Source organism: Prenolepis imparis, unplaced genomic scaffold (assembly GCF_030444845.1).
Source record: "Prenolepis imparis isolate NDT839.2.m4 unplaced genomic scaffold, iyPreImpa1.0 SCAF_2, whole genome shotgun sequence".
Taxonomy (NCBI): Eukaryota; Metazoa; Arthropoda; class Insecta; order Hymenoptera; family Formicidae; genus Prenolepis; species Prenolepis imparis.
In genome coordinates this window covers 18855313-18874489 of record NW_028141160.1, presented here as the reverse complement: position 1 = coordinate 18874489, position 19177 = coordinate 18855313, and the positions used below count along the sequence as shown (strand labels likewise).

Below are 19177 nucleotides of genomic sequence, written 5' to 3'. Positions count from 1 at the left end.
TATATATATATATATATATATATATATATATATATATAATGATCTTTGTAACATTATATATTCCAAAATTCCGAGAATAATTTCGAGTGATTTAGGGCAATGATGAATTTTTTACCTGTGCTTTCAAAATCACATGAGAATGTATAAAACGCTAAGATAAAATTGATTTTTGGAGAGCAAAAATAATAAAACATCTTGAGCAGTATTTCTAACTGTTAATGATTAATTAATTATGTTAATGTTGTTGACTAATTAATTGTCGTGTTAGGTGTTTTCTATATATGATTCGTTGAGCGTTGAGTTGATAACTTTAAGCAATTATTTTTTATAGTGCCTATATATATATATACACAATATGCTGCGAGAAAAACATTTTTTTGCATAAGAATGCATCTGGATTAACTGTGTCTAGTGCAAATTACTCATTTGCGTTTACAATACGTAATCTTTTTCATACGTAGCGCGACGTTGCAGTGTCGCGCAGCAGGTGCAATTAAAAAATTCCAAGAAACAGCTAAGTGGGAAAGCATTAATAGCGGCGCTAATGTATAATAGTGCATTGTACATCTTCGTGAAGACTTTCGCAGAGCGCACAATTCACATCATGTTTTCGATGTGACATAAAGATGTAACATTTAAAATTCTGAGCAGCCGAGTTAAACGCGGACGCGTTTGTACGGAAAATATTAACAATTTCCTTTTCATTGATTTGTTTATTCAACTATTTTCAAATATTATTTCTGAATTTTAATTCTGAATATTTGTGAAAATTTGAAGATTATTGAATCTTTATATAACGAAGTTATAAATCTTCAAACATAATCTAATGTTATTTATCGTCAATATAGTTATATAAAAAAGAAATAATTTCTCGATAATGCATTCATTAATATAAATAATGCATTGCGGCGGAACACATCATCAAAATTCATATCATTAGCGAAATATTGCATAATACGCCAATTATAAAAATACATACATTATTTAATATGACTCACCAACCGATGTGCAATAGCGGAATTAATCTGCATCGAAGCTACGTACGTTGATCTGTAACAAACAAATAAAATTTAAATTATAGCAGCGTAAAATTATTAATATTCTAACAATTCTTATTATACTCATTGAATTTTATATTCAATGCGTACAATAATTAACAAATATATAATTAGATAAATTAAAAAATTTTGTAAAGACTATTTTTTTTAATATAAAAACTTTTATATAAACTTTTATTTATCAAAAATATTTTTTTAATCCTCTCTTGTTTAAACACATTTAAATATAGGAATAAAATTAAAGTGTATGCAATTTATAACAATAAGTATCGTAAACAAATAATAAATATTTACCCTAAGGTTGCTCCGCTGATGCCCGATGCCTCCTAGGCCTGCTCTTCCTCTCAGGTTGGTCAGGACTGTTGGTAAATCAAAATCCTTTGATTTACACGCGCGATTTAAACGACGCACTAAAACGCCCGATATTTTAGACGGTACTCCCGCACTAAAACGCCCGACACTTTAGACGGCACACCCGCACCAAAACGCGCGACATTTTGCGTGGCAAAATGTCTTATTCAGTTTGTCGGTGTCAGCTACGTTGATCTGTAACATACAAATTAAATCTAAGTTGTAGCAGTGCTCAAATAATTTAATATTTCAGAAAATTATTATTGTACACATTAAAATTCTACACAGAGAGAATTTTCTCTTAGAATTTACCCTGAAAATCAAAGTAATCGTGAGACAATATGGTATGGAAAGATTTTTATGAGAATTTCTCTGATTAATATTTATCACAATAAGAATAATAATATCTATCACAATAAAATATAAAATGTTTGATTAATTTTACTATTAGCAGTTTAGTAAAATTAATCAAACATATTATACATTTTATTGTGATAGATATTATTATTTTTATTGTGATAAATATTAATCAGAGAAATTCTCATAAAATTCTTTCTATACCATATTGTCCCACGATTACCATGATTTTCAGGGTAAATTCTAAAAGAAAATTCTTTCAGTATATGCGTACAATATAAAATATACGCAATTTATAACAAATATTAAACAAATAATATTTACCCCAAGATTGCTCCGCCAGTGCCCGATGCCTCCTAGGCCTGCTCCTCCTCTCAGATTGGTCAGGGCTGTTTGTAAATCAAAATTCTTTGATTTACACGCGCGATTTAAACGGCACTCCCGCACTAAAACGCGCGATTCTTTGCACGACACTCCCGCACCAAAACGCGTGACATTTTGCATAGCAAAATGTCTTATTCAGTTTGTCGGTGTCAGCTACGTTGATCTGTAACATACAAATTAAATCTAAGTTGTAGCAGTGCTCAAATAATTTAATATTTCAGAAAATTATTATACACACACATTGAATATAAAATTCAACGCGTACAATAATATAAAATATACGCAATTTATAACAAATATTAAATAATAAATATTTACCCCAAGGTTGCTCCACCGGTGCCCGATGCCTCCTACCTAGGCCTGCTCCTCCTCTCAGATTGGTCAGGGTTGTTTGTAAATCAAAATCCTTTGATTTACACGCGCGATTTAAACAGCACTCCCGCACTAAAACGCCCGATACTTTAGACGGCACTCCCGCACTAAACGCGCGACACTTTGCACGGCAAAATGTCTTATTCAGTTTGTCGGTGTCAGCTATGTTGATCTGTAACATACAAATTAAAGCTATGTTGTAGCAGAGTGCTCAAATAATTCAATATTTCAAATAATTATTGTTGTACATATTTAAATATAAAATTCAATGCGTACAATAGTAAAATAGATATATAATTAAGTATAATTTTATATAAATTTTGAAAAAATTATTTTTTTTAATTGAAACTTTTATACAATATTTTATGTAAAAATATTTTATTCAAAATCTTTTTTGTTTAAATCGTTTAAAGGAACTAAATTATAACGCCCCGGCAAAAAATTTTTTATACAAATTATATATGAAATATGCCCATATATAATTAATTATAATTATATATAATTAGATACAATTAGATATTTTTCTTTAAGTATGTTTAAATTTGCAATTTAACTAATAGACTTCTCATGATTGATTTTATGACAAATTTATCAATCTATTCATTATCAGTTGACTTAAAAACAGTTAGTAATTATTTTATAATTAATTGCAAAATAATACAATACATAATATACTAGAACACAAAGGAAGACATGTACTATAACAAAAATCATATATATGTTAAGTGTAAGTGATACTTAGAGATACAAGAAGATAAATAATTGATCAAGAATTGTTTGTATTTTATGTTATTTTCATAAGACAAAGTGACTTAAAATTAATAAAATGACAATAAATAAATATTTCATTAATCTGTATATTTATTTGCTTTTTTTTGATATTTATCCTTTCATGCCATCGACATACTTTATATCTTGATATTAGACATTGTATCTAATATAAAAATATAAGTGTGGCATGAAAGGATAAGTACCAGAAAAAAACAAACAAGTACAGATTAATGAGATATTTATTTATTGCCACTTTATTAATTTTAAGTCACTTTGTCTTATGAAAATAACATAAAATACAAACAATTCTTGATAAACTATTTATCTTGTATCTAAGTATCACACTTAACATATATATATATATGAGTTTTGTTATAATACGTTTCTTCCTCTGTGTCTAGTATATTATGTATTATATATTATTTTGTAATTAATTAAAATACTGTTTTTAAGTCAACTGATAACGAATAGATTGACAAATTTGTCATAAAATCAATCATGACAAGTCCATTAGTTAAATTGCAAATTAAAATAAATTTAAAGAAAAATATATAATTGTATCTAATTATATATAATTATAATTAATTATATATATATATATATATTTATGGATATATTTAATATAGTTTTGTATAAAAATTTTTTACTGGGGCATATTAAAATGTTCCTGTTATTAAACTTGTTATAAATAATAATTAATAAATAATAAATTATTTACCTCATGTTAACTCCGCTGACGCCCCCATGCCTCATCCTAGACCTGCTCCTCTTCCCAGATTGGTCAGGATGACTGCTCGTAAATCAAAATTCTTTGATTTTGCACGGCAAAATATGTCTTACTCGATTTGTCGGTATCAGCTACGGTATCATCTATAACCTACAAATTAAATTTAAGTTGTAGCAGCGCTCAAATAAGTAAATATAAGCGCGCACTCGCAAAAACAAATTAATTACGCGCGCCCGTAATTACCTTCAAGTACAATTAATAAACGCGCGACACTTTTAGCACGGCATTTTCAACTTTAATGGCGATGCGGGAAAATAACGCGAGAAAAGCGCGCCAAGCTCGATACTCGCGATCTCTTTACGTTTCCAGGCTGCAAACCACTTGATGCTACAAATGCTTCCAAGTATTCTTCCTCTCCTACTTTCTTCGTTAAAAGAAGAACGCTTCAGAGCATTTGTAGCATCAAGTGGATTGCTGCCCTAGTCACTAAATTTGCACGCCAACAGCAGAGATTAACAGCAAATCATCGATGATCGCACAAATACTGTACTTATATGTTACGCGACAATGATTTATACAAAAAATTCATATCGCGTTGATACTTACTCGCTAAATAAACGCGAGAAAAGCGCACAATATATTCTCCGTGTCTAGTTAACGAGTGGACAAGATGCTAATGGACAGAAATGATGCATTATGGGATGGCATTGCTACTTCTCTCTCTCTCTCTCTCTCTCTCTCTCTCTCTCTCTCTCTCTCTCTCTCTCTCTCTCTCTCTCTCTCTCTCTCTCTCTCTCTCTCTCACTCTCTCTCTCTCTCTCTCTCTCTCTCTCCCTCCCCCCCTCTTTCCCTCTCTCATTTCTGTCCATTCGTTAACTGGATGTATGAATTTTCTTCGGACAAACAGCCAAACTGCGATACATTTAATCGCTTAATCAAATTAAACAATTGCGCAGATTATACTCACTATGGGCATGTTCCGATATACACTGCCAGTACTGAAAAGCTATAGTTTACGTATATTATATATTTTCAGTACTGGCGCAGTAATATCGGAAAATGCGGGGTATAATTACTGGTACGCCATGATTGCGAGATTTCTCACGATCATGAGCCAGTTTCACCAATGTCGGTTAATTTCAACCTCAAGACTCAAGACCATTTCACCAACGTCGGTTAACTTCAACCTCCGATTTAACAATTAATGTTTAACGGTTTGACGATTAAACTATATATGGCCTTGAGTCTTGAAAACTAATGCGACGCCGTGCTGTTAGATGAATTGCTCGATTGTCGCCGCGAACATGATAACAATGTGAGCGCGCGTAAACAATGATATATGTCGTATTTACATATATGCCACGCAATCGCAAATTAATTAAATATCAATAAATACAGTACCTTTACGGACCGGCGATGAGAAGAGCGCGCGAACGTTGACTACGAAGATCACGAACAATCTGAAGTGCACCAGAGAGCAGCAACATTCTAGATTGTGTTCGGAAATCCGTCCGTCAAAGTTCAGAATTTGACCGACCAATCAGAGACCGAGAATCTCGTTGTCCTGATTGGTCAGTCGAGCGCTTCGCCCTAGCTGGCTATATTTTCGAACACAATCTAGAATGCTGCCATGTGATCAATGACGTCATTGCATGTGCATTCGATCTTCGATCGAATCTTTTTTGTGTATACACGTGGTACGATATAGAAAATTTTTACTGTGAGAAAAAACAATAGGAAAGAATAATCCTTATCGTATTCTGTAAGAATTACATTCTGATGGAAAAACTTTAGAAATAAAAATAATCTTATCGCACGAGAGCTCTTGCCGGTAAATAATAGATCACATCACTTTTCAAAGATAGAATTTATAGTTTTATTTTTTTTTATCACATTTCGTCTCATTTGTTAGCAAAAATCCAAAAGAGAAAAGGAAAAAGAATGGAGTTTATGCACCCTGATAATGACGATGTGCCGTTTGATAATCAAGAGGTATGAAGTATTTTTTTGTAAATTTTTCAAATATATTGTATAATTTGTACAAATATTGTTTCACGTTATATTTCAGATCGAGACAGCACAACAAAGCATTATAAAAAATATCAATTCTCATTTAAATAAGGCAAAATACGATGGTTTACTTATGCTGGATAGATTTCTGCCTACTTGTTCGAAGGATGCATTATCAAAATATGGTTTATTCTGGATAACCAATGCTTCTAAAATAGTGGAAAATGTGCATAGTAGTACCCAGGATTTAACACTGGCGTGCAAAGTATTAGGATTTCTAATCGAACATTGCAAAAATATCCCGGAATTACATAAACAGATTTCCACACGAAATGTAAAACAGATCATAAGTGCACTTAGTACTTTACAAACAGAAGCAAAATGTGGAGCGGTGTATTATTTAATAGCTGTTATGCTATATCATTACCCTGAAGTGTGTGACCGGTTTCAGGTAATAAAATGGACTAAAATTTATTTTATTAGCTAAATATTTTATATGTAAAATTTAATGAACATTGAATTAAATTTAGTAAATTTGTATATAAGCAAGATATTTTACTGTTTTCAGAAATTGATAAAAAGAATGATATTACTACAAATTGATTCTACAAATGAGAATTTGGTTAATGCAAGTGCAAAGTGCTATGTTCTTCTTTCTAAAGCAACAGAGCGTTCATTTAAATCACCAGAAGCTACATCTACATATACCAGATTGATATATAATGAAATGTTGCTTTGTAATAGTTTACATGCTATAATGGATGAATTATTTTGTGAATTAATAGAGCTGGAAAATGTGGATATCGGGGATCAATTAGATTTACTACCCATAACTGATAAGAACATAGCACAAAACTACAACAAGCAGAAACAGAGATTTTCAAATTTGTGCATCTATCTCTCTACATTGCTACGGTAATTTTAAATTTAGATTATTAAATGATTATTTATATTTCAATATCATTTTCTTTTAAATGTGTGCATAGTTCTTAAACATGTGCATAATTGATTTATAATTATTTGCAGTGGATATGAAGCAAGAAGTTCTGTTTTGCCTCAGATTATTTTACAGGTTTTGTATCGAGGATTGACGATTACACCACTAAATATAAAAAACAAAACATCTTTTAAGGAACAGATATTATATGTAATCTTGCCAAAATTACATATCAGTTTGCTCTCAGTTTTGGATGCATTGATAAATAGGTACAAATGCTGATAAAATATTACATCTATGTTGAATTAAGCAATATGAATTACATAATATTAAATATTAATATAATAATAATAATATATTAAATATATAATTAAATAATATAATACAAAATATAAAGAATAATATAAATATAATGTTTTTCAGATTTGCGCAGGAGTTAGTACCATTTGGAAGAACAATATTAGAGTTATTTCAAAAAATATTGCAATGGACAAGCACTGACTTAGAAAGTCAAATGACATTTAGCAATAGTAAACCTTTTAGAAGCATAAAAATACAGGCTTACAAATGTCTCTGTTCATGGTTGATGAATACCAGTTCATTATCAGGTATAGAGACAATTGCAAACGAATGTCTTACTTTCATGTTGAAGGATATAATACCGGAACGAGATCGGATATTATTAACTGTAAGTTTCAGATATGAATTAAACAATGTTTATCATTATAAATATAACTGATACATTAAAGACGTGTAAAAAAAAACTATATATTACTTATAAATTATAAACTAACTATATAGAAATATATATATATTTGGAAGCTAATAAAAAATACTTATCATCCTGTTTTAGATGCACCAAAAAACGCAGCATTTATCTAAACGGGCAATAAAACGTTTTAAACAGAGTCAATATGAAAATAGCACAGTTTTGAATAATGAAAAAAGTTCTATTAAAAGTTTGGATGCAGATTTGTGCAGAGCGACCCTTATTACTTTGCAGAACATACTTTCCAGTGGTACCATTCTGTTGAAGGAAACATTTTATAAGGTGATTATTATAATGAAACATTTCTATGATTCAATATAATATCTGAATATTTCTTTTAGAATGTGCTGAATACTGTGATTCCTTTATTATATAACCTTTATTTGAGTTCTTCTGAACAAAACTTTTATAAAGAAAACAACAAATGTCGCTTGGAATTATTCAAAGTATTAAAGGCCTTGCAAATGAATCCACATATTACAATAGCATTTCCCATACAATACTGTCTAGAAATATCACACATGGCAACTCATGATATCGATGTAAGCATTGTTCAAGAAGCAAAACTTGCAGCAGCTGAATTAGAAAAAATTATACATCCTGTTGCGCCTACATTACAATTACCTCGACAGCAGTAAGTTTTTCAAGTTTTATATGTCGTGTATGTGTATGTGTGTATGTGTGTAAAAATAAATTCTACATAAAAATATATTATCAATTTGCAGGGAACCTGATAATGAATTTGAATTTGAAAGTCATGTAGAAAAAGTTGCTGCTGCTAGCGAGTCAGACAAAAGAAGTTTAACTGACGATGAAGAAGAGCTTTCCCCAATATTATCTGTACGTAAACGGCCCAAAATAATTGCGTCGAAATATGTTGAAATAATACAGAATGTGGAAAATAGTACAGAATTAATAGAAGTGAATAATAGTATAATGAATATAGATAAATCTCAGGCAGATGAGAATTTATGTGAAGATATTAGCAAGTTAAATAAAAATGGTAGGACTGAAGAAGAGCTTCCTAAAGATACAGATGTAACATCATCTGTATGCAAACAGCCAAAACTAACTTCCTCGAAATGTATTAAAACAATATCAAGTGAAAATACTATGGAATTAATAGAAACGAATAATAGCATAATGGATGTAGATGAGTCTCAGGCAAATGAGAATTTAAATGAAGACATTCAAGAAGAAGAGACTGGAAATAGATCAAAAAAAATATATGAAATACACTACAGTGAAGAAGGAAATCAGCATAATACTGATAAAAGTATAAATTCCACTACCGAAAATAAAATAGAAAGTGAATTAATTACTCGTGTTAACACAAAAGAAGAAACACAATTCAAAGAATTAATATCGTGTACAAGTAAAACGGATAAAAGAGTAGAAGAGATTTCTCTCCAGAAATTTTCCGGAACTATTGAAGAAATATATATGGAGATGGATGATCCAGAAAATCAAGAAGAATCGAACAATACACGAGATTCTCCAGATCCGTTTCAGGAAGAAACAGTAGATTGGCATAATTAGATATGTTTTTTTATTTAATATATTTTTTTACAATAAAAAGTATATGTATAAAGTTAAAGAAGTGAAGAACACAATTTAACCGCCGAATGGTATTTGTGGTATAGGTACTTTTGGCAATAGTCTGCCATTCGTTTTATGTTGTATAGTATTCTCTTTATTCGGTTCTTCGATATTCTGATTGATCGATTTGTTCGCGATATTGAGACCAGATTTGAGATCCGGGACAATTCCGTTCATTGTATTGATAGGTTCCTGAATTACAGATACCGTTTCTTTGGCACCTTGTTCTATTAATTGGAGAGGCGCTTTGTATAAACTACACATGGATGATTGTAATCGTTCTGGCACAACGGTCCACAATCCCATTTCACAGTATCTAGAGCATTAATATAAATGTATGACAAACAGTTTTATAATGTATCATTATTAATGAATATGTAATCTAAATTTTTTGCGGTTTTACCTAAAATTATTCATGTTTTTCGGATCCGTCGTGATACTAATGAAAGAGTTCGTTTTATCTGAGAATTTTGGAATTATATCAGGCATCAAAGCACTGCTATTAGAGCGTGCATTCGTAGTAGGCACACTAAGCATGCCGCTTCTTGCGAAATTTGCTATCATGTCCGTGAAAATTTCGGTCACCCTTTCATCCTCTTCGTCTGGTTCGCCGCTGTCGCTTATTTTTTCGCCGGTAATTGTATTTCGGTCGAATATGAATCCTAAGTCATCGCCGTGATTTAAATTACCTATGAGACAGGAAATCATTTTAATATTATGTAAGAGAATACTACTCAATAAGATTTATTTTATCGATTATCATAAGTTATACCATTCAACGATTGTTTTGCATCAACGATTGGCAATCCAGCGAGGAAGTCTTTAGCGTAATTTCTTTTTCCTTTATGATCGAAAGTGTATAGAAACGCATTTGCCTTTTTGGACCAATGGTCAACGGTCAGAAATGCAGGAGCGTTAAAGAGCGAATCAGCCAAAGCTTCTGCGACTCTTCCGATCGTATTCCGTGTGCTATCACTTCCAAAGATATTGAAGTAGCCACGGAAAGCTTGAGGGATGAAGCGCGATCCGTTTCGCATATTCGGAATAGTTCCTTGCAAATACGGGATGAAATCATTGGTCAAATAATCCGGAATCATGTTTAATTTATTTTGCACTTCATCTCTGTATTGACCGAAGACGGCACCTCCTGTTTCATCGCTCATGACTCCCGTCAATAACGGTATAGATGGAAAATTGCCGAGTTTCAAAGAATCTTCCGGCGGTGTGGTCATAAAATTCGGGAGTGATCTTAAAGACGCAATTAAGGCAGTGAGTATAAATTAAATTAAAAGAATTAATTAATTAAAAAGTAAATTATAATTAAAAGAAATTTGAAGAACTCTTCTCTCAACAAATTTCAGGATACCTTCCGTCATTGGAACCTTCTATGACGGGACCAGATCCGAGTAGATTGGATAAACTGGAAACGAAACCTCGTGCAGCAGCACGAAAGCTTTCTAACTCGGAATCGACTGTAATCAATTTTTCCGCCGATAGTTCTCGCAGACAATACACCATTTTTCGAGTATCATTCGTTGGACAGCCATTTTTACGCGCTATGTATCTGGCCGTCTCGAAAGGGTTCTTGTCGACAGCGAAGTGAGATAAAATCGAGCCAGACATAGCGATTAAACCGCTGAAACTATCTGAAAAAGGTGAATGTAATAATTCTCTTTCATTAACGACGTTAATTAAGAAACACATTTGTTCGTAATGTACGATAAATTATATATAATTGCTGTTACTTTCGCAGAACTTGGACAATGATAGCATCATGGCAGAACTGGCGCCGGTACCGTGGCCGAAGGCTATTATTTTCTTCGGATTACCCCCGAAGAAGTGTATATAATCCTTCACCCAGTCGATGGCCAGTATCATGTCAAACATCCCGTTGTTTCCCGGCATTTCCGGCGTACCTGTACTCAAAAAACCTGGGAAAGATTTCAATGGAGCCTTATTATTTTTTTCTTGGTATGTTATATCAAAATTATATCTATCTCTCAGACAGCTTTTTTAGTTACCTAACGTTCCCAATCTGTATTGAATAGATACTACAACCACTCTCTTTTTGATCAAATGTCTCATGTTGTATTGACACGCCGCACCCCTTCTAAAACCACCTCCGTGAATCCATATCAGTACAGGATAACCGTCGTTGGTATCCGGAAGCGATGGCGTGAAGACGTTCAGATAGAGACAATCCTCGTTTCCTATGATTCTGTTGGTTCCATCATAGCTGGGCTGAAGACAAGGAGGTCCCCAGGTAGTGGCATTGTATTCTCCTTCGAGATGTACGGGCGAAGCTCGCTGTAAATTAATTTTTTTTACAATATATATATGCTATTTTTTTAATGTTGTTATTTAAATAACGACAACAGTTTTATTATTTTATGTTTCAAAGAAAGATCCAAAATTGTTAAAATCAATCAATTTTAGTTGTAGTTAGTATACAGTAATACTAATGAGTATAATTAGTATTATAAAATAAATCTGTTGTCTATATAATTATCAATGATGAATAATTGATAAATTAAATCAACATTATTTTTATTAATCGATATATGTATAAAGATGCAGAATTTTGCATAAAATTAATATGTTGTTTTATATATAATTACATAAAATTAATTATATTTCTAATTATCAATGTTTTTGTTGTGAATAATATATCGTTTTATATACGCAATATGTAAATTTCAACGTTCGCTTCCTTCTACTTTTCGAATTAGATTGATAACGTGTATCAAGTTCATTAAATTAGGCCGTTGTGACAGGATGCATCGAGAGATAAAAAAAATGATATTCTCCATTCAATCTGATCACGTCGTCGAGTTTTATATTAATAATAATGTATAAAATTTACAATAAGAAGCGGTTTCTTGTTCTTAATGTGGAAGAAGCTATTATTATTATTTACGATTGTGCTTGTTAAAGCGACGTACACGTTTACTCGATAGGTCATTGAATTTAATTATTACACACATTGTGTCGCAGTTTCACATAACGGTTTACAGTCACATAATTACTTGCGCTTGTAGATGTTATACGAAACATTTTAATTTAATAAATTCTTTACGATCTAATATAATTATAATTAATATCGCGCTATCTTTTCAAAGTTTAATTTTCGAATTCTATATTATTAATAATTCAAACGTTTATATTGATAGAAATCGCATTGATTAATGTTTCAATATAGCATATAATTAATTGTGATATTACTTGATGAATATATAATACAATAAGAGATAAAGATTGTTAATTAAGTTAAATGCGCGCGTAAGAGATATAATACATATAATGAATATTATTTTTTGTTTTACCTGAAATCTGGCTCGACCTGTCGGTGGTTCCCCAAATCTGATTCCGCGAAAGGTGTAGAATCCTTTGTCAGGATCGCGATTGCCGATGATACGTGCGTGTCGATCATTTTTATTCACAAAAACCACCGGATCGTCCTTAGGTGGCTGCGCAGCTGCGATACCGCCGACAATTCTTTTCTGTCTAATCAGATCTGCATCTCTCGCGTCGATGATTAACGATGAGCAAAGTAAAAGAACAAAGAATGAACCGACGCGTCCATCCATTTCGAACGTGTGAGTTGAAATGAAAGAACTATCGCGAGTTCCTCGTCTGTGTGAATATATAATGAATTCGGTGGGGATACTAGAATTATATCAAAGTTTTCGCGTTTCCCTTGCATTTCTGCTGGAATAAGATGGCTGAAAAATCATTTTCTTCATTTATTAGTGTCTGTAAATTTTATATATATTTAACATTTTGGGACATTTGTCTCGCTTCTTTTGGATATACATATAAATGATAAAAAAATTATTTTATAGAATAATTGAAAGCGCAAGGCAATTAAAGTAGTTTATAGAAATGTCAGATTTTATGACAGAAAGATTATATGACAATAATTATTGAATTTTAAACATCGATCTTTTTCTCGTGTAAAAAAATTTAAATGACAAACTTTAAAATGCCTATTTTATTATATATATTTTATATATATATATACATATATATTATTTAATTCTCTTATAATTTCTTTATTAATCTACGTTTATCATAATCTAATTCGTATATTATGAAAATGTGATATATGTAAAGTATAAATTAATTATTCACACATTAAGTTTTTATGTGTATGATGAGCAGATTTTTGAATGTCATTTCGGCGGGTTGACTACAAGAGTGTGTTCGGAAATTTTACTAACTTAGCATTTGACCATCATTTGACTGACCAATCAGGATAAGAAATCGTTGCTCGGTAGAATTTTCGAGCACACTTCGAAGGAAAGTACGGTAACGTCCCCAACCTCAATCACGACTTCCGTTTTCGTCCTTCTCTATTTGACGTCGGCTCGTTCGGTATGTGTGTAAAATTTCGCTGGCGCGGAATATCCACGTTAATTTACGCATGTGAAACTAATCCATGGAAAGAAATTTAAAATTACGTTCTTCCTGCTACTCGTACATAAGTAGTTTTCGATATTTTTGCGCGAATCGAGAAATAAATTTGTAATAATAGAGTTATGTTTTGAGCATTACTTTGAGGTTAACATGCGCCAGAAATATAACGCGATTGATTGTTGATCTTTCACACAAGTATTATGTATATGATATCGTGATTTCTTTTCAGATTCTGAGCTATGGGTCGAGTAATTCGTGCACAGCGTAAAGGTGCGGGATCTGTCTTCAGATCCCACACAAAGAGGAGGAAGGGAGCACCAAAGCTTCGCTCCCTAGATTACTCTGAAAGGCATGGATTTATCAAAGGTGTCGTAAAGGTTTGTAACAATTTTCTATTCTACTATGAAATAAATGCTAAAACAACTTATTCAGATATATTAGGTTGTCTTTATGGACTTCAGTTTGTTATGAATTCTTCAACTTTGCATTTGTGATGATATTAAGTGTATCTACATCTGATTGATTAAATGACGATAAATCAGAGGCTCTTTCTGATATATTTTTCGTATTTAAAAAATATTTGTTAATCATATAAATATATTTAAAATCTACTGTTGTTTAGGACATTATCCATGATCCTGGTCGTGGCGCACCATTAGCGGTGGTACATTTCCGTGACCCTTATAAATTCAAGACACGAAAAGAATTATTTATTGCACCAGAGGGGATGTACACTGGCCAATTTTTGTATTGTGGAAAGAAAGGTACAATAATTTTTACATGAAATAACATTAAATCATAATCTAAAGTTAATGCTTTGCCATAATAGTTATTATAACTTTTATTTATAAAAACTTGTTGCATATTAATTTTCTCATATTTCTTTTCGAATTTTTCAGCCAACCTTCAAATTGGAAACGTGATGCCAGTTGGTACGATGCCTGAAGGTACTATTGTCTGTAATTTGGAAGAGAAGACTGGCGATAGAGGTCGATTGGCCAGAGCTTCTGGCAATTATGCTACAGTGATAACCCATAATCCTGACACCAAGAAAACTAGGGTAAAGTTACCTTCTGGTGCAAAGAAAGTCATTCCCTCTAACAATAGAGCTATGGTTGGAATTGTCGCTGGTGGTGGACGTATAGATAAGCCCATACTGAAAGCTGGCAGAGCCTATCACAAATACAAGGCGAAGAGAAACTGCTGGCCTAAGGTATGGTTTTCTAATTTTATTCATTTTCTTTACCACAATAACAGTAAAAATTTAATTTTTCTGATAATGATGATAATTATTGGACATTTGAAACCTGAAGACTTTTATGTAGAAATTTTTTTGACTGAACACAATGTAAACTCGTTTTTATATTTAGTTCAAAGTTTGTATATTGTGTCTGAGACGCTTGAAATGTTTATAGGTTCGTGGTGTTGCTATGAATCCCGTGGAACATCCTCACGGTGGTGGTAACCATCAACACATTGGTAAGGCGTCTACCGTCAAGCGTGGAACCAGCGCTGGTCGTAAGATCGGTCTTATTGCCGCTCGTCGTACCGGCCGAATCAGAGGAGGCAAGACCGATACAAAGAAGGACGATTAGACGTGAACTAATCATGTTTTGTCACACATACTGTACAATAAAAAAAAAAGAAAAATATTTACAAAACGTATTTATCGCATACTCGAGATGACTTGACAAATTTTATACATTTTGAGAAATAGCGCTTGAATTGAAAATCGAAGTTAAAAATAAGGTCGAAAAATTAAATTTTCTTGCATCTTTAAATTTTTAATCAAACTACATAATTTTCAAACATTTGAAATTTCAATATTAATTTCATAATTTTAATTTGTAGATATAATTCTGGTGCAATTTTTCCTCGAATTAATTAAAAAATTGGTTAATTTTACGATATATTTATAGCCTTGAGAAGTTCAATTCAGTAAAATCGATATAATTTTAATTCACTTTACATCATGTGTTAACTATTAATATATGACAAAAGGAATTGGTGCTAAAGTAAGGAATCTATAATTGAATCTTTGATTATATATATATATATATCTGAAGTTGGATACGTAACCTTTTCGTACGTAAAGAATAAAAAAATTCTATGTGTATAAAACGATATATAAAATAAAATTGAAAAAATATGTATAGTACCGATTTCAAATTTTTAATTAAAGCATCGATAATTCGAAAACGATTATCATACGCTTTTAACAAGAGATCAGACGGCCCTGATTATTATAATTTATTAATTTCTTCCGTTCATATACGACATAGTATAATATATATAATAAAAAATATATTCCAAATATAAATTTCTGAATATATAAATGTATATTGGACACGAAGATAATAATCGGGGCATATTTTTTTCCCCCGAGATATCTCGCGTCTCCTCACTTGATATCCGGCGGAAGCGCCACTATTTCTACCAATGTGCCACCATTTTGCTAGCTCGTGTCTCGGCCTCGGCCATTTTTGTTGCGTCGACGTCAGTGTTCGGCCACGGGCCTCTCGCGCTTTCCTAGCATACAATTTAGCAAGTTATCCCCGGAATTTCTTCGTAATCGCGTGTAGCGAGGGACTGATCCGGCACGCGCCGTTGTTCGGTTAAACCGATAAAAAGCCGTCTGCCGTCACGAAATTGTCGACGAGCGTGAAATCTGTTCCGCGAGACAACAAAGAGACAGAGAGGCAGAGGCAGAGCGCGTTGGGACGCGTCAAGAACTTTTTTTCGGGGCTCAAGTGAGGCGCGCGTGTGTGTGTATCAGAAGAGAAGGAAAGAGAGCTAAAAAGTAAAAGGGCTTCGAGCGACAGAGCTGCGAAAACTACGCACCGAGGCAGAGTAATATGAGTAATGCAGCCAACCAGAATGGATCAGGTCTAGAGCAGCAGGTAAAAAAATTGAGAGAGAAAGAAAGAGACGTCCGCTTCGGAAGAGACACTTCCGCGAATCCTTTTTTCCCTTCTCTCATTTTTCCTCTCCCCCCCCCCCCTCCGCGAAATTTCCGTATGCAAAATGCTTGTTCTCATCCGAGAATCTCTCTGCTCACGGATATAGAATTTCCTTTATCCGATCGAAGAGGCCCTTCGCCACGAGCATCATGAGCCATCGTCACTCGTACAGCTCGTGACGTACGCTATGTATAATGGCGGCAAGCGATTCCGGGAACGGCACGTCGCGTGTGTCATACGAGTTCTTTGTATTCTGTCAATTCTGTCAACCTAACGCGCATTAATTCCCGCGATTAGATCGCGCGCGCGAGAATTATGCATATATAAACGGCTTTTCGAGGCACCTATCGAAGGAAATGAGTCATCCTAGTTCGGACGATAATGACTGCATGTAGCTTAATACTCGTCTGTGGTTTTATAAAATATTTAACTTGAAATCTTTCTTCCGTCTCTTCTTCAGTTAGCTGGTCTGGACTTGCAGGGCTCCCGCCAGGGTCGCTACGTACCACCGCATCTTCGTCATAAAGCTGGAAGTGAGTATCGGGCGTCTGATTTGGAAGGTAATTAAAACAAGTTATTTCTATTTTTGTTAATAAATATTTATTGCGCTCACGATATCTATGGAAAAACATTTTATAATAGTTATAGATAAATTAAGTCAGAAAGAAATCGAGTCGCTGATAAATGTATCTTTGGCCAGTACACCCTCTCGATCAGCTTATAATTTTTGAAATAAAAATACTTTATCATTGCTATAGGATACAAAAAAGTGATTAGATATTTATGTAAATTAATTCTCTTTTGCTTAGGTAATCCACCTTCGGATTTAAATTACGCTTCCAATCCAAGATCGTTTGGCGACAGAGGTGGAGATCGCGACCGAGAAAGGGATCGTGATAGGGGTAGAGGCGGTTATAGAGACTCACGAAGTTCTCGAACCGACACTGATTTCGCGAACTTTGGGAGTTTCGGCGGGCGCAATAGGCGCAGTCAGGAAAATGGAAGGGATTACAGATATTCCAATTCTGAGCGCGATGGACCAACTAGTGGTAATGATCGCTGGCAGGAGCCTAGTAGAAATGATCGCTGGCAAGAGAGAAATGACAGGATGGGTAGTAGCGGAAGATGGGGAGACGATAGAGGTGGCAGAACAAGAAGCGAGGTCGACTGGACGGTACCGACTGCCAGGGATGAGCGATTGGAGTTGGAGCTGTTTGGTACTGGCAATACTGGGATTAATTTTAGCAAATACGAGGATATCCCAGTTGAGGCTACCGGAGAAATCATACCGCCACACATCACATCTGTGAGTATGATGTACGATGGATGCAACTCGTCACTTTTTCTTTTTCACGAGCTCTAACTTGACTGTTCTCTAATTTTCAGTTTGACGAGGTTAAGCTGACAGAGATAATAAAGAACAGCATCGCCTTGGCAGGATATGACAAGCCTACTCCAGTGCAAAAGTACGCGATACCGATCATCATCGGACGCCGTGACGTGATGGCCTGCGCTCAAACTGGGTCCGGTAAAACAGCGGCCTTTCTAGTGCCAATATTGAATCAGATTTACGAGAGCGGGCCGCGACCGCCACCAGTGCAGGCGAATTCTTCTGGTAGGCGTAAACAGTATCCGTTGGGTCTAGTATTGGCTCCCACGAGGGAACTCGCTACGCAGATATACGACGAAGCGCGGAAGTTCGCGTACCGATCACGTATGCGTCCCGCGGTTGTATATGGCGGTTCCAATATAGTAGACCAAATGCGCGAATTAGATCGGGGTTGCCATTTACTTGTGGCGACGCCGGGACGTCTGGTAGATATGTTGGGACGCGGTAAAATCGGCTTACACAATTGTCGGTAAGGCACTAAGGTGATAGCACAACAATCGATTTCGAAAAAGGATGATTATATCTTGTTATTCTTATTTTAGATATTTGGTTTTGGACGAGGCAGATCGCATGCTGGACATGGGTTTTGAGCCGCAAATAAGACGTATCGTCCAAGAAGACAAACATGCCGCCGACTGGAGAGAGACAAACTCTCTGTGTTCTCTGCTACTTTTCCAAAAGAGATTCAGATGCTGGCTAGAGATTTTCTTAGCAACTATATTTTCTTGGCGGTTGGTCGAGTGGGTTCAACCTCTGAGAATATTACGCAGAAGATTGTATGGGTGGAGGAACATGATAAACGTTCATACTTGCTTGATTTATTGCAAGCTAGCAACTTTTCAGAGTACTCTGCGTTGATACCACTGCTTATTTAAATTAATATGAGAAATTAGTAATTTATTAGTAAGAATTTATAATTGGTAAATTATATTCCATTATAAAAGAAGTGAACGTATAACGTTAGAACATATAACGTTAGAATTTATAATTTTAATATCTATTAGTAAGAATTTATAATTTTATTATCTATTAGTAAGAATTTATAATTGGAGTACTCTGCGTTGATACCACTGCTT

General features: G+C 33.8%; 4 protein-coding genes and 1 long non-coding RNA gene across 7 annotated transcripts in view; 3 read left to right on the top strand and 2 right to left on the bottom strand.

The window, feature by feature from the left end:
• Positions 1-98: 98 nt before the first annotated feature.
• LOC145932524 (uncharacterized) lies at positions 99-5512 on the bottom strand. 3 transcript variants are annotated; one of them, XR_014424716.1, is made up of 6 exons: positions 5422-5512; positions 4012-4170; positions 2469-2694; positions 2091-2313; positions 1353-1604; positions 99-1050 (listed from the first exon to the last, which is right to left on the bottom strand). It is a non-coding gene; the product is annotated as an uncharacterized LOC145932524 (long non-coding RNA). The 3 variants fall into 3 exon arrangements; XR_014424717.1 differs by lacking the exon at positions 5422-5512 and adding an exon at positions 4627-4703; XR_014424718.1 differs by lacking the exon at positions 5422-5512 and adding an exon at positions 4264-4388.
• A 168-nt stretch (positions 5513-5680) lies between these two features.
• On the top strand, positions 5681-9654 carry LOC145932510 (proline-, glutamic acid- and leucine-rich protein 1). The gene is made up of 9 exons (XM_083031496.1): positions 5681-5851; positions 5933-6012; positions 6089-6481; positions 6599-6945; positions 7057-7236; positions 7391-7655; positions 7821-8018; positions 8078-8370; positions 8462-9654. Exons 2-9 carry the CDS (start codon positions 5962-5964, stop codon positions 9273-9275), a joined length of 2541 nt encoding a protein of 846 aa, XP_082887622.1. The 5' UTR covers positions 5681-5851; positions 5933-5961; the 3' UTR covers positions 9276-9654.
• On the bottom strand, positions 9269-12957 carry LOC145932511 (carboxylesterase 1D). Its single transcript, XM_083031497.1, has 7 exons — positions 12659-12957; positions 11357-11642; positions 11081-11266; positions 10702-10981; positions 10108-10583; positions 9739-10024; positions 9269-9651 (listed from the first exon to the last, which is right to left on the bottom strand). Exons 1-7 carry the CDS (start codon positions 12920-12922, stop codon positions 9351-9353), a joined length of 2079 nt encoding a protein of 692 aa, XP_082887623.1. The 5' UTR covers positions 12923-12957; the 3' UTR covers positions 9269-9350.
• Positions 12958-13567: 610 nt separating this feature from the next.
• Positions 13568-15403, top strand: Rpl8 (ribosomal protein L8). The gene is made up of 5 exons (XM_083031498.1): positions 13568-13709; positions 13981-14128; positions 14374-14515; positions 14651-14964; positions 15167-15403. The coding sequence occupies exons 2-5, from the start codon at positions 13991-13993 to the stop codon at positions 15344-15346; spliced, it is 774 nt and encodes a 257-aa protein (XP_082887624.1). The 5' UTR covers positions 13568-13709; positions 13981-13990; the 3' UTR covers positions 15347-15403.
• Positions 15404-16221: 818 nt separating this feature from the next.
• The window catches only part of Bel (ATP-dependent RNA helicase bel), a 4210-nt gene continuing 1254 nt past the window's right edge, over positions 16222-19177 (top strand). Inside the window, 7 exon segments of the mRNA XM_083032159.1 lie at positions 16222-16651; positions 17172-17244; positions 17521-18017; positions 18098-18570; positions 18644-18722; positions 18724-18756; positions 18758-18945. Coding sequence (XP_082888285.1) covers positions 16607-16651; positions 17172-17244; positions 17521-18017; positions 18098-18570; positions 18644-18722; positions 18724-18756; positions 18758-18945 — 1388 coding nt within the window. The 5' untranslated portion in view covers positions 16222-16606.